This window comes from Marmota flaviventris, chromosome 6, assembly GCF_047511675.1.
Source record: "Marmota flaviventris isolate mMarFla1 chromosome 6, mMarFla1.hap1, whole genome shotgun sequence".
Lineage (NCBI taxonomy): Eukaryota > Metazoa > Chordata > Mammalia > Rodentia > Sciuridae > Marmota > Marmota flaviventris.
The window spans coordinates 46,580,388-46,592,036 of NC_092503.1; the positions used below are offsets into that span (position 1 = coordinate 46,580,388).

General features: G+C 35.0%; 1 protein-coding gene across 1 annotated transcript; it reads left to right on the forward strand.

Moving 5' to 3' along the window:
- The first annotated feature begins 862 nt into the window (after positions 1–862).
- On the forward strand, positions 863–11,181 carry LOC139706200 (amine sulfotransferase-like). Its single transcript, XM_071613880.1, has 4 exons — positions 863–953; positions 1,773–1,867; positions 8,781–8,967; positions 10,955–11,181. The coding sequence occupies exons 1-4, from the start codon at positions 935–937 to the stop codon at positions 11,074–11,076; spliced, it is 423 nt and encodes a 140-aa protein (XP_071469981.1). The 5' UTR covers positions 863–934; the 3' UTR covers positions 11,077–11,181.
- The last annotated feature ends 468 nt before the right edge of the window (positions 11,182–11,649 follow it).

The window sequence follows — 11,649 nt, forward strand, 5'->3', positions numbered from 1 at the left end:
TGGGCCATCATGTTAAATCATTTGGCCTACAATTTTACTTAATTTCATTTTGTTCCTTATTCTCTAAATCTCTGGGATTTTGCCACATGCTCTTGTTTGTTCTTGATTTGAAATGCCATTTTCACTGCTGCATAATATAACTTCTGAAAGTAGTTCTATCAGATCTGTACTTTCTCTTCATAGAAAAATTAGAATATTCCAGCATTTGCATATCACTACTTGCTGCTATGAATGTTCTTGAGAATGGCCTTTGGGCACATATGCAGGAATTTTCCTATAATATACATCCAAGAAGGGAACTGCAAAGCCAAAAGTACAAGGATTTTCAGTTCTATGGGATGGGGACTATATTTTCTTAAGAAAGCAGGTGTATCAGTTCCTGCTAAATTGCTAATGGACATGTTTTGACTTCCTCCTAGTAATGATACATATCAGACTTTTAAATTTTTTCAATGTGTTATTTATGAAGAGGTATGTTAAAGTGATCTTAACCTACATGTCCATACTCACTAATGAGATTAAGCCTGTTTTGATAGGTTATTGACAATAATTATTGTGTATTCTGTGAAAGGCCTTTTTTTGGTTCAACTTTTCATTAGTGGTATTTTCATATTAATTTTTTTATACAGTTTCTGTCCTATAAGTAAAAGAATTTATTTCAACACTTTTTGTAATAGAGAAAAATTGGGGGAACACCTAATTTTCCATGACTAGAAGAATGGATTAAGATGATTATGATTCATTCAGCTAATGAATATGATGCAACTGTTAAAAACTTGAAATAATATGCTGGAATTGTTAATATTATTTCTAATTCTTCCTGCAGATTCTTTATATCTACAGAAATCCTAAAGATGTTTTGGTTTCCTTTTTTCATTATTCAAATTGGGTGGCTATATTAAAGAATTCTGAAACTTTTGAGAATTATATAAAAATGTTTCTAGATGGACAAGGTAACTATGAGTTTATTTATCAAGAAACTTAGGAAAGATATGTAGAGAGATGGAAAAGGGCAATTGTACAATGCATGCTCTTGAGTAGTTACTATGACATATCAACTTAGTCTGCCACCCAGTGGCGTTTCCATTCCTTGCCAGGACCATGTGGGTTTTGTCAAGTTTTCAAAGGCATGTTGTTTGGAAAATATTTTGACCAGTCCATAAGAGGCTTACACGTATTCTATCAATTTAAACTAGCTACAAATATAATTAAAACAATACATTCCAGAATCACTAATGATCAGGGTGTTTGTGTACTCTCTCCTGGACCTGTGGTAAGCCTTCTAGGGCCATGGTGGAGTTTATCACTCCACTACTGATGAGGATTGAAGCTTGCAAGGGACTTGTAGTGAGAAGTATCAGGATCTCACTCATTTAAAGATTACATTCAGGTTTTGTCTCATTGTAAACAGGTAGCTTTGCTATCCAGAAATCTTAGAGAATGAGAAGAAAAATGGACATGTGTGTTTTCTGGTGGATATAGGAAAGTGGAGGAAATTGCTTTAAAGAAATCTGATTTAAACTTAGACCCAGGGGCTTTCTCATTTCTTCATTGCTGCCTTCCTACATCCATAAAGTCACTTTTCATGATCACTTCTCTATGAAAACCATGATTGTTCCCCTAAGCAGTAATCATTTCAAAACAGTAATATAGATGTTCAGTGGTTGGGGCCTTTATTTTTGTTTTTGTGACCATAAGGAGGAAAAGACAGAATACTTTGCTATTCAATAAGTGCAACATCTTTACCTTCTTACTAATTATTTTTTGCACAGTGGTGGGAAGTCGTTGGTTTGATCACATAAAAGGCTGGTATGAACACAGACATGACTTCAATATTCTGTTCATGAGCTATGAAGATATGAAAAAGGTAAAATAAGAAGTATTTTTTAAAATTCTATTTTTAAACCTTTTTTCTCCTGGTTTCAGTAAAACTCATTCTCCTAGTCATTTTCATACATATTTCGTAGGCTTTTGGGGGGTAAGTGGGGGGTCTAATTTCCTGCTTATCCATTAATTATTACTGGTTTTCCTCAAGGGTGTCTTCTCACTACACACAGTCACCATGGTTATCATTTAAAAACTGTAGAAATAAAGGCAACCTCAAATATCTAGGATACCAATCTTGTAAATCATTTTTATTAATATTAATTACGTATTAATGGGTTTTGTTATCTGATTTCTATATGACCATGCAACATGCACTGATCATATACAATCTCCCTTCTTTCACTCTTACTTACCCTTCCCCCTGGACCCTTCACAGGCACTAGTATTCATGATTCTAGTTTCAGTCCATATTTGTTGTTGTTCTCACGTGTGCCTCTTGCACTACTTGTCTTTGTATGTCTGGCTTATTTTATTTAACATGATCTCCTTCAGTTCATGAATATTGCTGGAAGATTTCATTTTTTATATCTGAATAATAGTCCAGTGTGTGTGTGTGTGTGTGTGTGCACCATGTTTTCTTTATGTGTTCATCTTTGATAGACACCTAGGCTGAATCCTTATCTATTGTGAATAGTGATACAATAAACATGAACATGTGAGTTGTCTCTTCTATGGTGACTCTATTTCTTTTTGATATATACCCAGGAATGTAACAGTTGGATTATACAGTAGTTCTGTTTTTAGTTTAGTGGGTTTTTTTTTTTTTTTTTTTTTTTTTTTTTTTTGAGGATACACCATACAACAAACTTTTTTCCATGGTACTTGTACTTAAGAAAGTTCATCAAGGAACACCATGACAATGGGGGAAGAAGCCACTTCAAAGACAGGATAATTGTTGCTATAGATGAGGGTGAGGCCTGTGAGGCATGTTCTTCCTGTTTTTTAAAGAGAATCTTCATGTGAAGTCATAGGATGCTTATATGCTGGTGAAAGTTTCAAAACTGCCTGAAAACTTTGTGTAATTCAAACACAAGATAGTTGAAATTTATTGTTCTGTGGACTCTGGTTGGTATGTGGATTCATTAATACATCATATATTCAGTTACTTCAACAATCACTGAATGATTGCTCTGTGACTGGCACTGAATCATGAGTAATAGATGACTGAATTTTTTATAAACAGAACTCATAATCTATCAGGGAAAACAGGTACTCACCAAGCTAGTATATGTAGTTCAAAAGTAATAAGTGAAATTATTAAGGAAAAGTCTAACTATAATGTCAATGTGCATATGTACTGAGAGTATCTAGTATAGTTGAAAGTGAAGGTCTTTTTTTTTCCTGAAATAAATAAATAAGAGCGAACAGAAAGAAAAGAAATGGGAGAGACTTATAAGAAAAAAGGAAAATGCATGAGACCTTTGAAGACCTAAGGGAAGAACTTGAACAATGTGGAAGAGATGAAATATTAATATAGAGGGGTTTTGTAGGAGCCAGATTTTATAAGATCTGTGGACTATGTTAATGAGAGTGATTTCTTTAAAGTTAAAAGTAGTCAAGAGCCTCTAAAAGAATTATTAAGAGGGGTAGCCATAGAATATGATTTATATTTTTGAATGTTATTCCCATTCATGAATTAAAAAGAAAAAATAGTGAGTATAACTAATCCAGTCCAGACACAGACCAGTGTGTTAATCCACTGAACATCAGTGCTTCCTTGGATTGGAGTAATGTCATTATGAATGAAGAGAATACAGAGTTTTGAGGCACAGTTAAGATGTAAAAAGAAAAGGGATTGTACAAAGTACAAATGATAAAGAGAGAGGTATCAAGGATGCTTCCTTTATTTCCAGTTGGTGCAGGTGTGCAGATAGTGGTCTCATTCGTGAAGGTGTTTAGGGCACTCTGAGGCAGGGTTGGGTTAGAGGGGGATCAGAGGAGCTTGAATATGACATTGTTTTTGACCTGTGAAGATTAAAGTGATTTAGAAGAAATCAAATGAATAGAGTGAGAAACAAATGAAAAATACAAATCAAACTCAAAAAGATTTCTGCCTTTAGATATTAATGCCATTAATTTGAACATCATCACTATAAAGAATATAATGGCAGTAGCCTGGGAGGCTGAAGCAGGAGGGTTGAGAGTTCAAAAGTAGCTTCAGCAATTTAGTGAGGCTCTAAGCAACTCAATGAGACCCTATCTCAAAATAGAATATAAAAAGGGATAGGGATGTGGTTCAGTGGTTAAGGGGCCCTGGATTCAATTCCCAATACCAAAAAGAACAAAAGAATGTATGAGAAGAATGAATGTGGATAAAATTGATTGGGGTAGGATGGAGTAAGGAAGTAAAGGAGAGAAGGAATATAGACATTGGTCAACTCAAGTTTTCCGCTTTAGAGCTCTTTCTAGAGAAACCTCACAATGTTGTCAAAAATTAGATATTCAGGGCTGGGGTGGTGGCTCAGTTGGTAGAGTGCTTGCCTAGCATGTGTCAGGAACTGGGTTCTATTTTCAGCAACGTATTTAAATAAATGAATAAAATAAAGGTCCATCAACATTCAAACAATATTTTTTTTAAAAAAACATTAGGTATTCATCAAAGTTGGAATACGTTTTGGAGTCTTCCTTTGTCTGTTGCTTCCCTTGGAAATGTCTTGGTAGTTTTACGAAACACTGCCCATGCCTGCTTCTCCAGTGATAAACCCAGCAAAATGTATAAACTCAGGGCAGTTTCTCTCAGAGGATTTTTCACATTTCTCACTTAATTAGTAGTAGTAGCCCTAGAACCTTAATGACTATGCAGGATTATTTTCTACTTTCCTGTCACAAGTAGAGTCGAGTGGTATATAATTGAACTAGAAGCAATTATAACTATAATGTTTAAAGATTCATATTTAGGTGGAAAAAGTCAAGTTAGAAGACCAATAATTCATTATCATATAATGAGGATGGAGGTTACCATTAGGGGAAGGACAAGGTTTAAAATGAGGAAAGGGTGTTTATTGGGGGATTCTGGAATGCGTGTCATTTTCATATATGTATTTTATTTTAAAATGTAAAAATTCTGGAAATACTTTATCTTAAGAGAAATGATACTCCCCTTTGGGGGGAGTCTAATATGAGAGATTTAATCATTCCCATCCTGTTATCTTTTCCTTCAACATATTGGAACTGGCTGATGCCTCTAGGAAAGAGATGCATATATACCTGAAGGGTGTGGGGCAGTTGTCTTTGGAGACCCCACAAATACAGTGGTAAAGAAGAGAGCTGCCCGTTGTGTTACATGAAAAACCATTTTGTGGAATATGGCTCAGAATATTGGACAGTAATAGGTAGTAGAATTAGGGAACAGCTGGTGTTCTGAAGAATTGGCCAAAGTGCAAGACTGTAGCAAGACCTAGAAAAGATTCTCTGAATCTATGTTATGATTTAGATATGACCTGTCCCCCAAAAGATCATATGTGAGACTATGAAAGAAAAGTTTAGGGATGATATATGATAGGATGATAAAAGGCCTGATCTAATCAGGGCATTAATATCCTAAGTGGTAATTTTAGGCAGGTAGGTAGGGTAGAGCTGGAGGAGGTAGGTCATCAGGGATATCCCTTTGTGGTATAATGTCATGAGCTGATTGGAGCTCTCTCTGCTTCCTGGTGTGATGTCTTGAGTTGCTTTTCTCCACCACATTCTTCCACCGTGATATTCTGACTCACTTCAGGCCCTGTGGAATGGAGCCGGCTGTCTATGGACTGAGACCTCTGAAACCGCGAGCCACCAAAAAAACTTTGCCTCCTCTACGTTTATTCTTGTCAGGTGTTTTTGGTCACAGCAACGAAAAACCTGACTAAAACAATCTGTGTTTCATCTTCCATTAAAATTATTCACTAAAGTCTACATTTCGATTAACAAGCTGGGGGTTTATCTGATACTTTGGTTAATAATAGTTGGCTTTGAGGGAAAGACTTTAATTTTATCTCTTATTTCCTTGTATGTGACAAGTATAGCTGTTTTGAAATTCTTTCGGATAATTTCTACATTTGTAACATTGATAGTTCTATTTTATTGTCTTTTTTATGCTAGAACTTGTTCACATTTTCTTATCCCTTTGTATTCATTTATATCCTAATTTTATTATTTTTTTCTGCACCCAAGTTTGGTGTAGAAATAAGTTAATAACTGTGGTGTGGGAGACCAACCTTGCACATGACTGAGTCACACTCCTCTGCTGGGTGCTGAGGCACTCAATCACAGAAATGTGGCAGAGCTTTCCCCACCCTTCTTGGGTTCAAGGGTTGGTGTTTCGTGCATGGGTGTGTCTTGCTACAGCCCCATGGGTGAAGCTATGCTCACCTGTTCTTTTGTAATATAACCCCTTGCCCTGTTTAGGATAGAATCTTCCATGGAAGTGCCTTGTGTGTGTCCCCTTCTCTTACTCTGCCCTTGGGTGTGGCCTACCCAGGTGTCAGTCAACCTGGTGACAGTGGACATCATGAACATAGACTCAGCCCCCTGAAACCTGACCCGTTGCCTCATTTGAATAGCTTCTCCTCAATAAAAGGGGTCAGGGCATGTGCACTCTCTCTCTTCCTGCGGACCCTTAAGGTCAGAGGAGCCATCACAGCGACCCCAAAGAAAAAGGTATTTGTGTCCCTTGTGTGGTTATTTTGCACAGCCCAATTAGCCCAGTTCAACTGGAGTAACCCCTGAGCATTTTCTGTGGACCTGTTATTTTTATTCATCCTCTCACACTACATTTTTTCCCCTACAAGAATACAGCTAACATACTCAGGAAGTTAGCAAGGCCCTGTATCCTCTGTCCCCAACCTGCCAACCCATCTCCATTTCTTGTGAGCACATAGTGTATCAAGCACTTTGAAGTTCACATTTCATAGGGTTAGGGGTTTCAGGTTTCTTTAGTTGGGGGCTCATTTTTTAAAATTTTATCCAGAAAAGAAATCTTTGCTTCTTGAATTGAAAGAAAAGTTCCTTTCTCATGAAAATTGTTATAACCTCTTTGAGATACAGTTTTTCCAGTTAAAGTACTATTGCCTATAGTAATTCTGTTTAGGTTTTATCCTCCCACTGAAGTTTTTACTTGTGATAAAATATCCATGACATAAAGTATATTTTTTACTTGTGATAAAATATCCATGACATAAAATATGCCACTTTAACGACTTTGAAGCGGATACCAGGGATTGAACTCAGGGACACGCAACCACTGAGTCACATCCCCAGCCCTATTTTGTATTTTTTTAGAGACAGGGTCTCACAGAGTTGCTTAGCCCTTGCTAAATTGCTGAGGCTGGCTTTGAACTCACCATCCTTCTGCCTCTGCCTCCTGAGTCCCTGGGATTACAGGCATGAGCCACCGTTCCCAGCCTGCTTTAACCATTTTTTAAGGGAACAGTTGTGTGTCATGAAGTATGTTCATATTCTTGTGCCAACATCACCACTCTCCTACTCTAAAATGAATTCATATTGCAAAACTGAAACTCTATATTCACAAGGCTATAATCCCTCATTCTCCAGTCTCAGCTCCCTGTAGGTCTTGTAAAAAAAACATTCTACTTTCTGTGTTTATGAAGTTGATTAGTCTTAGTATATCATATCAGTGGAATCATACAGTATTTGTCCTTTTTGACTGGCTCATTTAACTTAACTTACCATAATGTCTTCAGGGTTCATGCATTTGTAGCATAATGCCTTCCTTCTAAGGCTGAATAATATTCCAATGTACATATGTACTACATTGTATTTGTGTATCTCATACATATACATACATATAGGTCACTTTTATATTCTGCATTGTGAATAATGATGTATGAACATGGTGTACAAATCTCTCTCTGAGACTTTAACTTTCAATATTTGGGGTACATACACAGAAGTGGATTTGTTGGGTCATATTGTAATGCTGTTTTTAGGTTCATACTATTTCCATTGCATTTGCAGCATTTTTACATTTCTACCAACATGCATAAATCTTAATTTTTCTGATTCATTGGTCTTATTGTTGTCTGATGTGGTTTATTTTTAATAATAAAAATATTGAAATAAAAATAAATAAAATATTTAAAATTTTAAAATAATAATAGCCTTCCTAATGGGTGTGAAGTGGTACCTTACTGTGGTTGATTTGCATTTCCCTAATGATTAGTGATACTGAGCATCTTTTCATGTACTTATTGGACATGTGTATATCTACTTTGAAGAAATCCTTTGCCAATTTTTAATTGGACTGATTTTTTTATTCTCGTTGATTTGTAAGAATTCTTTATGTATTCTGGGTAGTAGAACTTTTAAGATATTTGGTTTCTTATTCTACAACTTAAATTTCTTTGTTCTAATGTCTTTTTTGTTTTATTTTTTGTTTGTTTTGGTGTGTGTGTGTGTGTGTGTGTGAGTGTACTTGGGGTTTTTAATGTAAAAGATAATCTTATGCGCTAACAGGGACCACTTCATTTGCTTTATTTTCTATTTCAGTACCTTTTTTGTTTTTATTGCTTAGGTGCTGCAGCTAGTATTTCTAGTATCATGATAAATTAAAGTGGAAAAATGGAGTTGAACTTACTCCACATCTCAGATGAAAATCTTTCTCTCTTAGTTGAGTTTGCTGTTAGCTGTTCCATATAAGACTTTTTCATGTTGACGTAGATTCCTTCCATTGCAGATTTATTGAGAGTTTCATCATAAAAAGATGTTGGGTTTTGTTAAATGTTTTTTGTGCATCAATTGAGATAATCATGTCAGTTTGTTTCCCCATTCTCTTTTCATAACAAACTGCATGGTTCATATGATGACACTTCTTTGCATTCCAGCAATCAATTTCACTAGAATATGAAAATGTTGTGTGTTTGGCTGTAACTCATGCATACTCATGACTCTTTCAGGACCTCAGAAGTGCAGTGTTGAAAATCTGTAGATTTCTTGAGAAAGAACTTAGTGAAGAAGTCGTGGATACTGTTGTGAAACAGGCTTCATTTCAGAACATGAAGACTAATCCACAAGCAAATTATGATGATATTGTAAAACAGGAAATGGGAGTGAGAAACAACGAAGGAAATTTTCTGCGGAAAGGTACTATTCAGTAGTTCTTAGTAGCAAGATGTAAGCTGTCATTCAAGTCCTTGATACCTAGGAGAAATAATAAGTGCTTCCATTATGTCTCTCCAAGTAACAGTGACATTTGGAACCTAGAGAAATTAAGCATCTAATTGAGAGTAGGTCTGAAGAGGTTTTCAAGAAACCTAAGTGTTTTAGTATACAAACTGCTTAATTAGTATTGCCTTATTTCTAAGTCACATGAGCCTCGTCAGGTATATTAAATGAGAAGAACAATAATCCTTATTTTCCCTTTGTTCTTCTAGAATAATCTAAGGAGTAAACTTAATGTGTGTTTTGCTGTGCTGGGAGGAGGTTTGGATTACTGTGTTACCATGTGTCATCACAAAGAGTGATATCTTATTAGTGCTATCTGCTATGAATTCAGTTACTTCAAAAAATCCTTGAAATCGTTTTTACTGTGATCTTATTACATGCTTGAAGTAGTTGTCAAGAATGAATATTATTTCCCTTGTAACTGATACCCTTTAAATTCAAAGTATTATTATTATTAGTAGTAGTAGTATAGTAGTACCAAGGATTGAACTCGGGGGCACTCAAGCACTAAACCACATCCCCAGCTGCTATTTGGTATTTTATTTAGAGACAGGGTCTCACACTGAGATGCTTAGAGCCTCACCCTTGCTGAGGCTGGCTTTGAACTCAACATCCTCCTGCTCAGCCTCCTGAGCTGCTGGGATTACAAGCATACAACACCACACCTGGCTTCAAATTGTTAATTTTTAATTTAATCATTTAGTGTATAAACATTCTAAACATTTCACTTCTACTTTATTCACATTTTATGTCATAATTGGCTCATAATTTACCAATAGGATGATGGATATTAATTTATGAACAATTGTATAAACATCCTATGGAAATTGCCCTAGATATTGATATATTTTTAAATTCCTTTTTTTGATGACATTTATTATAAATTCTCCCTTTTAATTCCTCAGCTACAGTAGATAAAAAGCAATTCTCATATCCCTAAGAGCTTGTTATCTTTTCCAAAGGCCAATAATAATGTCTATACATGTGAACCTGATAGCTGGAAATGCCAAGTTATTTTTCACTTAAGAAGAATGGCATAATGTAATCCCTGCGGTTCAGGAGGCTGAGGCAGAGGAATGCAAGTTCAAAGCCAGCCTCAGCAAAAACAAGGTGCTAAGCAACTCAGTGAGATCCTGGCTCTAAATAAAAAACAAAATAGAGGTGGGGAGTGGTTTAGTGGTCGAGTACCCCTGAGTTCAATCTCCGGTACTCACCCCCACGAAAAAGAATGGCATAATGATGGTTTAATCTTGTATAAAAAAAAAAAAGATGCAGAAAGAGAAGCTCTGGTGCTCTATATGACTTTGATTTTATAGGTTGAAAATACTTGAGTTTTGTTTTTTTTTTTTTCAAATTGAAAAAGAAAGAAATACTTATCTTGGAGGGTTTTAGTAAGAATTATATTACAGTTGATAAATGTGGTGCACTTAGTATGAGGTTCACTTAGTATATATACAGGAGTATATATATTAAAATACTTTTTAAATTCTAATGTATTCATATCTTTATAGTTTTTTTATTCCTAAGGATCACAGAGTGGGAAAGGCTAACATATGGAGAAGTAAATTTTAAATCTCTTTACTGCATTATTTTGTTCCTAGATTCTTTATTCAATCATTCCTGTGTAAGAAAAGATGAGGTCTCCAATCCTGTGGATCTGAACAAATATTTAGCTTGGTTGAAAAGAGATTAACCCATTAATTTCCAATTTTTAAATTCTGTGAACACAATAATATTCACATATTATTAGAAAGTTAAAAAATAGGTATATTGGTTGCTCCATTTAAATTTGACAGGGGTTCCACATCTGGGACAATGGGACACATGGGTTCAAATGGTTGAGGCAGTCTTTAGCATGAAGTGTTCTTTATTCACCAAAGTGACATTCATGTTCATATCCCATTAGGTACCATTGGAGATTGGAAACATCATTTTACTGTGGAGCAGAATGAAAGATTTGACCAGATATTCCAAAGGGAAATGAAAGACTTTCCCCTCAAGTTCGTCTGGGATATAAATGAGGAGTAGAATTCTAATCAAACTATAAAAGAATCATGTAAACTCTAATCAAATGCTATACCTTAACATACATAATAATAATAACATACATAATGCCTACTACTAATTATAAAACTTCATTAACAAAATAAATAAACTATGCTTAGATCAGTTGCCATGAATTCTTTAAAATTTAAAAAAAATAGTTTTACTTTAATAATTAAAATTACAAATCAGAAATTAAAATGCTTTTGCAGCTTTGGTACCCTGCATGAAAATGGCAAAACAGGAAGCATAAAACATGACTTGCAAATATCTTCAGAAATTATTCTGTATTGTGTATTTTCCAATACCCACAATTAAATTCAGGATCAATTAAACATTAAAAATCATTTTATTCTTGTACTTAAATTTTAATTCTTTGGTTTCGAAATCAATGTGGATATTCAAATGTGATATAGAATAAATGGAGAAGTCCTATATAAATAGGTACTTCTTTTTAATAATTTAACAGATCACAGTTTGCACTAGATGAAAAAATAGTTTTTTCAGGCTGGTCAGGATGGCATGCACTTGTAATCTCACAACCTAGGAAGCTGAGGT

Excerpts from the sequence above, each read along its gene's own strand:
- LOC139706200 (XM_071613880.1), top strand. Across the intron at positions 1,868-8,780 it reads GCTATGAAGATATGAAAAAG|GACCTCAGAAGTGCAGTGTT; the intron begins GTAAAATAAGAA and ends TGACTCTTTCAG. Across the intron at positions 8,968-10,954 it reads AGGAAATTTTCTGCGGAAAG|GTACCATTGGAGATTGGAAA; the intron begins GTACTATTCAGT and ends ATATCCCATTAG.